Source organism: Lissotriton vulgaris, chromosome 4_1 (genome assembly GCF_964263255.1).
Source record: "Lissotriton vulgaris chromosome 4_1, aLisVul1.2, whole genome shotgun sequence".
Classification (NCBI taxonomy): domain Eukaryota; kingdom Metazoa; phylum Chordata; class Amphibia; order Caudata; family Salamandridae; genus Lissotriton; species Lissotriton vulgaris.
This window is the reverse complement of record NC_141691.1, coordinates 2,140,828,271-2,140,842,575: the sequence shown is the minus strand read 5'-3', so window position 1 is coordinate 2,140,842,575 and position 14,305 is coordinate 2,140,828,271. Positions and strand designations below refer to the sequence as shown.

The following is a 14,305-nucleotide window of genomic DNA, read 5'->3' as shown; positions in this document are numbered from 1 at the left end:
CACCTCTTTTCGGACCCATCTTCTGATTCTTCTTCAGATGTCGGAACAGCAGGCCGCAGCAGGACTTCTTCCTGGCACTGATGATCAACGATGATGCGGAGTTCTTGACTTTGTGCACCTAAAAGCAAACGAAGACAGAGGAACATCAGTTAAATATATGTTGCATATGTGGCGCTTCAATTAATAGTTTGCAAGTAGGCGTTTATGAATACACACGTGCACACCACAATATGGAAATATCAAAAATAAGAATTGCTAAATTTTTGGGAAACAGGAATTTAACATTGATCCAAGAGAGCCCACAGAGAGGCTTGTAGTTTCATGTACCACTGACTCAACCTGGGCACAATGGGTGAAAGCAAGGCAAAATGGGTGCAGGCCTATGGCACAAAGCTCACTGCCTGCCTTCAAAATGGCTGCTTGACCCCCATCCACATGGCCAGGAGGACCATGCCTCAAAATGGCCCCACCCAACATAGCCAGCCCCCAACCCCTACTCCAAAAAGTCAAAAAAGACAACACAAATCACCACAATCCAATGCCATCCATCAAGTTTCAGAAGGTTTATGCTGCCTGCAGGTGGTTTTCTGGTGCAGAATTGCACTTTTTGCAATTTCGCGAGTGCGAGATTGTTGCTTCACGACGCGAACGTGGCAAAACACCCGCAAAATCACCAAAACAACCGCAAAAGTCGGAAAACACACACAAAAATCACCACAAAGAAAATCAACTTATCAACTTACTTGTGAAATCAAATTTCGAATACACACGTGCACACCACAATATGGAAATATCAAAAATAAGAATTGCTAAATTTTTGGGAAACAGGAATTTAACATTGATCCAAGAGAGCCCACAGAGAGGCTTGTAGTTTCATGTACCACTGACTCAACCTGGGCACAAGGGGTGAAAGTAAGGAAAAATGGGTGCAGGCCTATGGCACAAAGCTCACTGCCTGCCTTCAAAATGGCCGCTTGACCCCCATCCACATGGCCAGGAGGACCATGCCTCAAAATGGCCCCACCCAACATAGCCAGCCCCCAACCCCTACTCCAAAAAGTCAAAAAAGACAACACAAATCACCACAATCCACTGCCATCCATCAAGTTTCAGAAGGTTTATGCTGCCTGCTGGTGGTTTTCTGGTGCAGAATTGCACTTTTTGCAATTTCGCGAGTGCGAGATTGTTGCTTCACGACACGAACGCGGCAAAACACCCGCAAAATCCCCCAAACCACCCCAAAAGTCGGAAAACACACACAAAAATCACCACAAAGAAAATCAACTTATCAACTTATTTGTGAAATCAAATTTTGAATCCAAAAGGCCTCAAATCCAAATATCCAGCAGCATCCACAAAAAGTAATCCTTCCCAGTCAAGATCGAATCCAAAATGGCCAGGAAAGGAAACAGGAACAGGAAGTTGGAGACTGGGGCACTTCCTTCACCCCTCCCCAATGGGAGGAACTTGCTGGACAGGAACAGGAAGTTGGTGACTGGGCCACTTCCTTCCTTCACTCCTCCGCCATTTTTATTTTTTTTTTGTAATTTCGCGAGTGCGAGATTGTTGCTGCCCGCGCCGCGGGCCGCGAGCTGTGCGAACACAAGCAAAAAATCCGCGAGCGGAACGGATTTTACGCCCATGCCTACTTTTAAAGCGGAACCCTACTGCTTGTATGTTTCGTGAATCCCAATTATAATGAAACCAAGTCCCTTGAATGAGGAGGTCTACATATATTATTAATCCTCCAATCGCTCTCCCAGATAGTGATTTTACGGCCGGGACAGAAAAGCATTTATACCCCTCTATGCTATACTGATTGGGGTCGACCGCCCAGGTCTCTTGCAGGCATATAATTTGGAAATTGTTTATATACTTCTGCCATTCCTGGGATTCATATTTGGCTGCCAGTCGTGCAATATTCCAAGATATAATTCGGAGGCTATCCTGTTTATCCCCCATGGGAGAGCCTTTTAGTTCCCTTAATGGATACGCTTCCTTAACTTCCCCTATTGTTATTTTCTTAGTGTGGGGAGCGAGTATAATTTCCTTGTTCCGCCTAATTCGATCGGAAGTTATCATTTGGTCTAATTGATCTGGCGTTTTTATTCCCCCGTTTTGTGTTTTGGGATTCCTTATACTGGCCCTCCTATTATCGCTGTGGCCTAGGGTACTCGGTGAGCGAATTCCTATCCCTGTAAGCCTTTCTCCTCTAATCTCTTCTAGAAGTTGGCATGTCTGTGCAGTTAATGTGATTTGTTTGTCTGGCTTGTGATTGGCTGGATCTGGCTGGTGTGCCTGGCTCCAGGAGTCAGGATGGGTCTGCCCCGGTGGTGAATGGGGAGATCTGCATGTTGATGGCAGGGAGAGGATGCACCGGGGACCTGAATAGAGCTGGGCTTTCCCTCCACAATGCTGGCTCCGCCCATTGTGGTGCGACTGATGTCCCAAGCATGTCCAGTGAATGGGAAGAGGGGCTGAGCACAACAGAGTGCTCCAGAACCAGCTGCGTCTGTTTTTTACCCCACCCTGCACCCTAGAGACAAGGCGATTTGGTGTATAAAAAGACGCTGTGACCTCATGTTAAATGTTCTTGTTTCCTGACTTGAATCTACCAGGGGCGTGCTGCTGCTGGGGCCCAGGGGAAGGCTTGCCTCCCTGGGCCCTGCCCAGTTCCTGGATGCCCTGGATGCTGGAGGATTTCTTTGCGACCCTTCTACTTTTTAATTCCTGACAGAGGGGGGCTTGCTGATGAGATACGTCCATAGGCTGGCAGTAAAATTGGGACGGCCGGAGTTATTTAACGCACCAGACAAGCTAGTAAAAGGTGATATGAAATGGGCGAAGGAATCTTATTTGTTCATTGCTTCTATGGAAAGAGAAGAAAGGGAGTTGGCAAAACCAACCGTATGTGCTCACCAATTGTTAAAAACTAACCCTGGGCGAAGCACTACGCTACGCTCGCCGAGTTTGCGAAGTTTGCGCAACTTCGCACTACGCGAGCTGCACGTAGCACAGTGCGAACACGCGTAGTGCAGCGTAGCGTAGTGCAGCGCTCATTTTTTGCTTGTTCGCGGTCCTGAACGTCATGTTCGCGACCGCGAGCAAGCAAAGTGACAACCCGGCGAGATTCTCAACGCGGGGAGGTAAGGTTTCTCATTGTGAGTGGTTGCGCATGCTCGCGACCGCTCTCAATGAGAAACTACCAGTTCGCGTTGAGAAAGCTGCAGCTCGAGTAATAATGTACTCGAGCAGCAGAAAACTACAGCTCGCACTGTGCAAGATGCCGTTTTCAATGATTGCACAGTGCCGGATGCTTGTCCGCACTGTGCAATCATTGAAAACACATCTTGCACAGTGCGAACATGCTACTAAGCAGCTCGCGTAGTGCTACGTGAAGTTCGCGTAGTGCGAAGTGCACTTCGCGTAGCTTCGCGTAACTCTACTTTGCGAACTACGCCCACCCTTATTAAAAACATCTTGCGCAATTGAACCATATCTGAATGTTGTATCCAATCCTAACCACTGCTTTCTCCTTGTAAGATTCAGGTTGAATAAGCTTCATTTTTTTCTTGTTGATCCCCCGGGATGGAGGAGGGTAGAGGATTTGGGGGTATGTTCTTGTGACAACTTTTCCACCCAGGACACATTGCATTTTATCTTTTTTTGTGAGCACTTTTTGCACATTCGGAAGCGTTTTATCCTCCCAATCCAAAAAGATAGAGGTTTCTTACAAGTTAAACCAGCACTTTTGTATTTACAGCTGTTATCTAATGTTTGGGAGATTTTTAGTATAGCTAACTTTCCTACTGCAGCAATTAGATTAAGGAGGAAATTATCTAGTTCATCTCAATTAATTTTAATAAAAAAGGACCTGAGATTTAAAAAAAAAATGTCATTAACTGATTTTGATATTGATTCAATGTTTGATAACTTTTGCTGCTAATCATTGTTTTATTAATCTATGTTATGTATAGAATGCTTTTATGGTTTTTAAATTAACCGAATAAAGTATCTTCTGACCGACTGACTGACTGACCCTGTTCCTAAAGGAATAAACCATCCCAAATTGCCAAGCAAGGCCTCCTCCAGTAGGGTTTACAAGCAATTGCAGATCTATTTCACACCACCTGGGGCACATCACCAGGGTACTGTTAGAAATGGGATCCCTGGCTGGACAGGGCTTGCGCCTAAGTCAGTCAGAGACCACCACTCCTAAGTCAGGGCAAGGGAGTTACACGCCAAGATAACCCCTGCCCACCCTCTAGGTAACGTGGCGCGAGCAGTCAAGGCTAAACTTGGAGGCGATGTGAGTTAAGTATTTGCGCACGCACCCCAGCAACAACATCCAAGGCCCAGCACAAAGGAAACCCCACACAAGGTTATATGTAAAAATAGCCTTTGTATTACACCAAAACACATTAGATAAAAACACACACTTTACAATGTGCCAACAGGCACGGGCAGAATTTGCAGGGGATATGTACAAGACAGGGCCACATGGACCACTGTCAGGAATCAGCACTTTTAGAACTTAGCACTAGGTAGAATAATATTCCCTTTAGCATCAAATAGAGCATAAAGCACACAACCAGTAAGCACTGGTAAAGGTTAAGTACCACCTACGCACTCCTAACCACCTTAGGAACAGGTCACGCAGGGAACCAGGACCTCACTAGCACCACCTGTACTAGGAGAAAACAACCAACTAAATATCACCATACATTTAGGGGTATAGACCTGGGAAAAAAACACATGATGCATAAACATACATTCAGCGGTGTAAGGAAGAAAGACACATGATGCATCAACAACACATTCAGAGGTGTAAGAACAAGGCACATGACGCATAAAAACACATTCAGAGGTGCAGGGGAGGAAAACACATGATGCCTAAAACATTCAGAGGTGTAGCAATAACAATTGCGCAGTAATCACATTGGCACATAAATCATAAATGCGCCAGAACTCACATTAGTCACCACCTGTGGCAGTCCCTAGGCCAACTGGCCTCTCTGGGGCTACGACGCCCTGTGTCCAAAGTCAGGGGGCCTAAACGTGACAGCTGCCCACGAAGTGCTGGGCAGCTGTGAAGCAATGATGGTGGGGACAACGTTGGAGCCTCTCAGGCTCTGCACAAAGCCCTTATGTCCCCCAAGAGCCTCGTGGCTCTAACCAACAATGGGGGCACTCAAGAGAAATGTGGCACAAACGTTGGAGTCCCCCCTCTGGGGACTCAAAATCAATAAATGCCTCTTGAAATGTAGGAGCCTCTCAGGGCTCCTGAACAACTGTGGCGCTTTTGAGCCTCTCAGGGCCCTGAAAACAACTGTGAGCCTCTTTGCTGGAGTCCCCCTCCTGGGGACTCAAAAAGGCAATGACCCCTTCTCTGATATTTAGGCAGTATCTTTAGGGCCCAGGTACTGTATTTTCGAAGTCTGGACCTTCTGGAACGCTCCTGTGTGCTCCGTACGATTACCGGCAATGGACCCTACCAAATCTCACTCATCTGGCGTGAGATGCGTACACCGCAGCCGGTCCAGACAAGGGAAGGGGTACGAGTCGTACTAAGCCTGTGCGACTCGTACCTTCAACCGGATGGGCCCAAGAACGTTCACCAATGCCAGCAGGGTGTGCAAAAAAGTGAGAAGGGTCAACTGGGAGGGGGCGGGCACCGGCAATGTGCCCCGACGCCCCCCTCCTTGGACAGGAACCCCAGCCCCACTCACCGGTCTCTGGAGGCGGCGTCCCCTATCTGGTCACCCAGTCCCGCTCCTGGGGGCCAGGTACTGCTAAAGGCGGCGGGCGGAGCTCTCTCTCCAAAGCACCGGAGCCCTGCCTGCACCCTCGGATGACCTCCTCTCTTTGGGCTGCGGGGGTGGGACTTCCGGGCAGGCCGTGCAGCAATTGGCCGGCCTGTCAGCTGCTTCCGGGTCGCCGTGGGCAGAGCGCGGCCCGCGGGAAGGCTTCAATGCAGGAATCTGGGGCAGATGCCGGGTGGCACCGGCTTGGCAATTATCAAGGAATCGAGGTGGGCACTCGATTGGGGCAGCAACACAGCACGCTGGCAAAAGATGCCGGGTGGGCACCGGCCAAAGCACCCAGAGCGCTCCCAAGCGCTAAATGAAATTTAAAGCGCTCCCTGCGCTAAAATGGCAAATAAAGCGCTATTAAGCACTGGGTCACAACACAGCGCTCTCAAGCGCCAAAAGGCAATCAAAAGCGCTCCCAGGCCCTAGGGGCCAACAAGCCCAGCAAAAGTCCTTCTAGGCAGGCGGGGGGGCAAGGCTGGGCCCAGAGCCAGCTTACTGGGTCTCCAGGCAGGGAGACAGTCCAAGTGGTGGTCCTCTGGCCCAGCAACAGCAGCAGCCCCCTCAGGCAGGATCCTGGAAGAGAACAACATCTGTGGGGACACAGCCCCATTTTTATACACCACATTCCTTTGTCTAAGGGTGCAGGGTGGGGGAGAAAACAGTCGCAGCTGGTTTTGGAGCACTCTTGATTGCTCAACCACCCATTTCATTCACTGGCAGGGCTAGGGTCATCAGTCGCACCACAGGGGGCGGAGCCAGCATTGTCTGGGGAAAACCCAGCCTCATTCAGGACACAAGTACACTCCTCCCCAGCCATCAGCATGCTAATCTCCCACTCACCATTGGGCAGACCCATCATGACTCATGGAGCCTGGCATCCCAGCCAGCTCCAGCCAATCACACGCCAGCACCTTCACAGCACATACATAGCCATGTCTAGAAGGGTGAAAGTGAAAGTGCACAGAACCCAAAAATCACCATCACCAGGTCACCATTACAAGCAAAAAGTCTAGGGGTGAACCTGCCAGAAGGGCCAAGTCCAACACAACCCCCTTCCAGCCAAAACGCAGAGGAGACCAATCACCACCGTGATGGACTTCCCTGCTTGGGGCGATAGAACACGGACGCGGGCCCGCAACTGCAGGGACACCCTCCTGTTCTACGCCAGGGTGAACCCATGGGATTCCTTCTAAAACCACTATCTGGAACAACTGGGCTACCCCACTGGTACTCCCAAGCTGTCCGCGGCCAGGACCAGGCCCTGGGCCACCCAGGTGCCACCGGTCCTTGTCTATTCACAGAGTGGGGGGTAGTAACCCCTGGCACATAGTAGCCATTCTCCACTCTTCCTGTCTGCAAGACAGGAATAGACTGCCACTGGTTCTCCAGCCTAGGGTCTACAACCTCAGGCGGACCAGGAGTCTCAGGGAAGGCTCTCCTCCCCCTACCTCTTCTTCTAGGGTTCCTCCTCCTCCCGCGAGGGGTACCCTTACAACGCCACTCCAACCCAGGGTTTAACCCCTCAGGTTGCACCGGTGTCAGAGGTGGGTTCTCCCTCCCTCTGCACCCCCTTCCAGAGGTCTGCCCTCTCCTAACTGGAGAGGTTCCTCTGGAAGAAGAACCGGTCAGGACACTAATTACAGTCGTCCCACCCTTCAGGTCAGGCTGAACCTGAACCTGGCCTCCCAACCTCCAGTCTAAAACCTTTGTCGGAATAATTGCCTGGCTTTCCAGGACTTCTGGGGACTCACACACCATCCCCCTGAGGCTGACGCATGACCCATGTGTCGTGTGACTGTCTGTCTCGCGCAGATCTCCCGTCCCCTGTCCACCTGACAGTGCGTGAAGATCCCCCAGACCAGAAGTGGCGTCACCCGGGTCCCCGCAAGAAGATCTAGCCCAACTGGCTAGTCCCTGGTCCACTGGTGCATCCACTGGGAAACTCATCCCCTCAAACTAGTGTGTCTCCAACTTCCAGGCAAGGACTGCTCCTGAGGGGAGCGCAACTAACCCAGGCCGGGTTTGCCCTACCTGCGGCTTGTCAAATGGTGTGCCCACATCACTTCAGACTATTCCATGCCATTCCTAAGGCTGTGGGTGGCCTGGAATGCTCTGAATCATACACTTGTAGGAGTGTGATGGTTAGTAACTCTGCTGGCACTGGTATTGGTGACACTGGCAGGGGCAATGAGAGGTGCAAGCTGCAGAGGTCTCCTGACAACTCTTGCCTTTCTAGAAGTTAATTGATGTTTCAAATAGCTGTTTTTTTCTCTTACAGTGTCTCCCTTTTTTACAGCTTGTGGTGACTGGAATCAACGGCAGACTGAGAAAGAGCTGAGAATAATCCTAGTCGGAAAAACCGGAAGTGGGAAAAGTGCCACCGGAAACACCATCCTGGGGAAGAAAGAATTTGTCGCCAAAGCCTCGTTGAATTCGGTAACCAAGGAGTGTAAGAAGGGAAGTTGTGAGTACGAGGGATCACAGATCACAGTCATCGACTCCCCGGGGCTCCTTGACTCAGCAATCTATAATGAGGATATTTTGAAAGAGGTGGCCATAAGCGTGGTCCACAGCGCCCCCGGACCCCATGCCATCATCGTGGTGCTGCAGGTGGGGCGCTTCACAGAGGAGGAGAGCAAGATGGTCAAATTAATACAGGATCTGTTCGGGCCGGGGGCGCAGAAGCACCTGATGGTCCTGTTTACCCGGAAAGAGGACCTGGAAGAAGAAGAGACAATAGAACAGTTCATTTCCAAACCTGGCGCGAAGTTTGAAGAGCTGATAAAAACAGTTGGAAACCGTGTGTACGCTGTAAACAACAGGGAAACTGGAGAAGAGATGGAAAAACAGAGACTGGAACTGTTTCACACCATTAGACGCATGGTGGCGGAGAATAATGAAAAGTTCTATAGTCACGAGATGTATGAGAAGATTATGAAACTACTGCAGCAGGAGGAGAAAAAGATCAGGAAAAGAATCCGAGAAGACAAAGAAAGGGAGAAAAAAAAAATAATGCTTGACCGCGAAAACTCAATTGAAAGGATAAAGGAAATGAGCGAAGGTCAAATAACATATCAGCAGTTAAAGGAAATTGAAGATGAAACTGCAAAGAAGTTAGCCAAAAATGAGCAAATGTATCAAGTAAGACTTCAGAGTGTTCGCAAGGAGGCGGAGTCTGTTGTTATCAAACGCCTAACCGGCTGGGCTGTAGGTGGAGCCATTCTAGGGGGGGCAGCGGGACTGGGAGCTGGGATGTTAGGGGCAGTAGAGATAGGCCTTCTTTCCGGGGTTGCGTTAGGTCCTGCTGGAATGCTAGCAGGAGCGGTGCTAGGGGCGGGCGTCGGGCTGGTGGCAAACACCCTCGCTAAATTCCTGAAGAAACTGCCCGACTAGACCTCTTACCATCTGGCATATGTCACCTTACATTGAATCATGATCATGGAGGCATTCCATGGCTGGTGCGTGGGTGTTCCCAAGCATCCATCGACGGATTGCGACGCAAGCCCATACTTACAAAGCATTATAAAAATTGGTTTAGTCCAAAATGGATCACCTGCCTGAGCCTGGCATGACGAGGAGAAATGCCTTTATTTATCCTTGTTAATTCATCTTTGCATGTGTGCACACACAGAAAGAAGAACATGCCTCTACAGATTGTTTTTGTGCAGTAAGGTGTTTCTTCCTACACGACCCCTATCCTATACAATGCAGGCATCCGTGCACCGCGATGCAAGGGTGCCGGCTTTGGTAGTAGACAGCCAAAAGTTTGCAGAGCCAAGGGAGAGCTGAATGTGCCATAGCTGTGTAAATATAGCGCAGCTCTGCTCTATCCCTATCACATGACGCAGTTCAGCAACAACGCTTCCTGCAACGCGCGGCATGAATTCTTAGTAAATACGCCCCTTAGGCCCACATTTACAGGGAAATCCCACCAGGCGGCGAGTAAAGTTGCTGTGGTGCCTTGCATGAATGGGAGGCAGATATACCTCATTCATACTAATCTCTGGCAAAGTTCTGCTCTCTTCCGGCACTGGCACACTCTCCGCATGGATGCACCAATACACACACACCCTTACGCCATAGAGCAAGGATGTTTCCATCGTGTAAAGCATAGGTTTTGTACATGAAGGGAACACTTCCAGCGCAATAACTATGCTTTAAAGCATTACCCATTTCTATGTGTGCTGTACAATGCAGCTCACAGTTCAAAAAAATTTGGTGCAAATCCCCATCTAAAATTCTTTGTAGATTATGGTTTGCAATAAAACCCCTGAGTGTTTGCATCGGCATACCCATGCACCCCCCATGTAAGCCTATTGACGTAAAGTGAGGCTCAGGCATCACAGTACGCAGCTTTGCTTTTTTTGGATTACTGTTCAACAAAAGTTGTGATTTCCATTAGGTTTTAAACTTCACCACAACAGTTTGCATCGAATTTGCATTAAACAAAGTAACACAAATTCAACATAAACTGTATCTAAATCTGGGCCATAGTTAGTAGAAGGGAAAAGCTGACTAGGACATATTTTATTTTCCACTATACCATTTACACTATTTACATGATTCTCCATCTCCTTTTCCAAGACATCAGGTCTTTGAGTGTTAAATTCATTTTTAAATACTTTTAATGGCTGTAACAGCACCATGCTTATTGGGAAACAAGTCTGGCCCTCACCATTAGCCTGCATATGTATGCTTTCCCACGCTGTTAGCAACATTTACACTGCTGCTTAAGTAAATCATTGTTTAATGCTTGCCAATGGTGTCCAAAGCCACCTTTTCTCATCTTCTTGATTGCTGTGGTCTTCTGAGCCTGTGCGTGCCTTTGCGAACGCTGATTGGAAGGCTCAATGCTCGTAAGATCTTCCTAAATCTCCCTCAATGGCTTCAGTTCTGGTGCAGTCTTTCTTGTTATTTGCAGAGCTGCATATATTCTCTTCCAGGTCCTTGCAACACTACTCTCATTAATCCACTCAGTAGGGTGAACCCTACTCACCAGCACCAACTCCCATTTTCACCTACCATATTCGCAGCCAGTGTCATCCCATTGGCTATGCACTAGTGCAAACGTGTTCCTGCTTTTTGCCCATACAGCAGGATGCCGGCTACAAACATTTGTTTACCCTACCGCCCACCTCCTGCCCACAGACCTCCAGTCCGTCAACAAGCTTGACGTTGGGTTTGACCTCCAGAACACAAATCACATTATAAATGAGCATACTACAACCACCAAAAGAGCCTTTGTAATCAGAAAATCAGAGGTTGCAACTGGCTCTTTCTGCCTTCTGTACTGCAATTGTCAAAATTTAGTAGAACAATCAATGAGTAATTATTACGTTTGTCTGTTATGAGGATCTGTGAAGAGCTCTATCCTTGCAGTGACGCAGGAGCCGTCCTAGGCTGCCATGGGTCTGGGTAAGCAGAGTCCTAGTCGGAGAACCACGTCTTCAGTTTCTTGCAAAATTAAAGAATTGAAAGGCAGCTCTGATGTGCAGCAGCAGGTCATTCCAAGAGAAGAGACAACCTCCAGACCTGGTTCTGCGTGTGCGTGGAATGTGCGGCAGCAGAAGTCTGGCTGAGTGGAGGTGTCTGCTTGGTTTTGAATGTGAGGAAACTGTGAAGGTAAGCTGGGCCTATTTTGTGTAGGGCTTTGAAGGTGTGCATGAGGAGTTTGAACAGTGAACATTTATGTATCAAAAGCCAGTGGCGCACCCAGAGGTGCCATGTGATGTGCATGCAGTGTTCTAGGTTGAGTTTGATACTGGCTGCTGAGTTCTTTCTGATCTGGAGTCATCTGCTCAGTTGCGTGCTGATTCCAGCATGGAGGGTGTTCCCATAGTCTAGTTTGCTTGTGATGAGGGCTTGTGTGACAGCTCTATGGGTGCTCATAAGGAGCATTTGAATATCTTCAGCATCTTCAAGATGTGAAAGCAGGACGTAGTGATGACGCTGACCTGGGCGGTCATGGTGAATTGATTGTTGATGAGGATGCTGAGGTTCTTAGTCTGAGAGGTGGAGTTGGGTGTAGTTCCTAGCTCTGCCACCCAACATGAGGAGTCATGTGATCTGGCAAAGATCACACTTTTGTCTTGTCGGTGTTCAGTTTGAGACAGCTAGTGACTTCTGTCATGCAGGCAGCAAGCGTGCTCTGTGTTTTAGATGTTTTGTCTGAAACGGAGAGAATGAGCTCAGCGTCATCGGCATAGGAAAGGATGTTGATTCAATGGTTGCAGATGATGCTGGAAAATAGGATCATGTAAATATTGAAGACAGCTAGGTTGAGTAATGAGCTTTTTGGTACTTCACTGATGAGGTTGCAGGCGTCCAAGCAGTAGGGGACTAGCTGACTGATTGGGTACTTGAGGTCAAGAAGGAGCCTTGGATGCTTGGATGCTTGCTTCATTCAGTCGTTTGATGAGGATGGTGTGGGATACAGTGTTGAACGTTTCTGAGAAGTCCCTGAGGATGAGAGCAGCAGTGTCTCCTCTGTCTATGATCATATTGATGTCATCCGTTGCAATGATGAAGGCTGTTTCTGTGCTGTGGTTTGATCTGACACCGAATTGAGAAGTGGTACGGTGATGGCTCTCGACGTGGTCGGCGAGGTGCTTGTTGTTGAGCTTCTCTAGATGGGAGATTGTCTGTTAGTGGCTATCAGTGTTGGGTCTGCAGAGTGCTTTTTGGGGAGGGGGAGTACTGTGGCCTCTTACCAGGCATCTGAGTTGCTGGCTGTTGTGATGGAGGCATTCAGAATCGGGGTGTATACTGAGTTAATGGGCAGGGGTTTGATTGGGCGCTTGAGTCGATAGCGCTTTTGTTAGTAGTGTTGGTGGGCCCGGCCGTCAGTGTGGTCTCTTTGGTTGAGATGGGGAAGTGTGTAGCAAGGTCTCTAGGGTCCAGTTGGGAGTAAATGTGTCATATATGTGGGTTATCTTGTTGCAGAAGAAGTGGGTGAGCTTAGTGCAGAGGTCGTGTGAGGGGTGATGTTGGTGGAGCTTGCTGACAAAGATGTGCAGTCTTTTAAGATGCAGAAGATCTCCTAGTACTTGAGACTGCACCCCACTTGCTGTGCTTGGTCAGATTCCATAACTGTTTTGCTCACTGTACAATTAGAAAGAGTTTATCGATCATATGCATATCAGATTTAGCCATGTATAAAAAGGGCCAATTACTCCTGAACTGCAGGGTCAAGTCCTATCTGGATGGAAACTCAAATAACCGTGGACCAGTTTTGACTGAGTCTCTGGGCATGTTTTGGGGGTGAGGATGCAGCAACCTTAATATCATGCCATGGTACATTGGCATTCCAAATTCATGAGTAGTATTGAAGGTACAGTTAATAGGAGGCACAGGTGAAGAACATTACAACATTCAGGTAGTCACAAGGGTTTCTCCAATGTTTTAGTCACAAAGCAGGATTTGGCTCGTGTTATTTTTATCTTAATGTCCAGGACAATCAATTGGCTACGTTATCAGCATTGTTATACAATTCACCTTTAGTGCACACTCTATTGCTATTTTAATTTGGGTAACATTTTTTATAGTTTACCTATCATTTGTATAGGGTCATTTGCATGTACTCAAGTTTGGTTAGTAGTGACTTTTTAAGTCTTATTTGGTAATTGTTGCACTAGCTAATGTGAAATAAAATTGAGTTTGATCACCCTGCTGAAGAAATGTGTGGTTTGTTATGTACATGGATGCTTGTACTGAAGGACTTTGCCTTCCAGTTACCTATGTATTTTGATAATGCGTTGCTCTGCACCAAAGAGAATAGAACGTTGAGGTACCACAGTAAAACTCCTGAAAAAGACCACTTCAGCTGTGGAAACCTAGATTCAGACTTCATATAAAGTCATCAAAATGGTATGTAATAATTTAGATGAGTCCTCCGTAACTATTCAATGATGATGGGGTGTTCCTCAAGACTTTGTGCAGCATAACAGATAAACGCTCAAGAATTGCACTCAACACAATGCTCATCAGTGCACCATAATTTAACAAGCATTGGCATAGCCAATAGGTCTCGCTTTTGGGACCTTCTAAGTATTTAGTTATGAGGCACAATATCCTTGGTGCAACCACATCAACTGTTGCGTGGCTAAACACTTATAAGGTCGCAAAGGCAAGACCTATTGGCTATGCCAATGCTTGGTGTGGTTGTGTGTGTGGTTATGTGTGGTTGTGTGTGTGTGTGGTTGTGTATGTGGTTGTGTGTGTGGTTGTGTGTGGTTGTGTGTGCGGTTGTGTGTGTGGTAGTGTGTGTGGTTGTGTGTGTGGTTGTGTGTGGTTGTATGTGGTTGTGTGTGTGGTTGTGTGTGTGGTTGTGTGTGTGTGGTTGTGGGTGTGATGGGTGTGGGTGTGGTTGTGGGTATGTGTATGGATGTGTGGCTGGGTGTGGTTGTGTGTGGTTGTGTGTGTGGTTGTGTGTGTGGCTGTGGTTGAGTGTGCATGGTTGTGTGTGTGGGGGTATGGCTGTGTGTGTGGTTGTG

The 14,305-nt window shown here is 48.2% G+C and overlaps 1 protein-coding gene across 1 annotated transcript in view; it reads left to right on the top strand.

Annotated features, from left to right (window-relative positions):
• Positions 1-13,650, top strand: part of LOC147725251 (GTPase IMAP family member 9-like) — a 115,147-nt gene extending 101,497 nt beyond the window's left edge. The window contains exon 4 of the mRNA XM_086966562.1: positions 8,110-13,650. Coding sequence (XP_086822688.1) covers positions 8,110-9,206 — 1,097 coding nt within the window. The 3' untranslated portion in view covers positions 9,207-13,650. The remainder of the gene's footprint in view (positions 1-8,109) is intronic.
• The last annotated feature ends 655 nt before the right edge of the window (positions 13,651-14,305 follow it).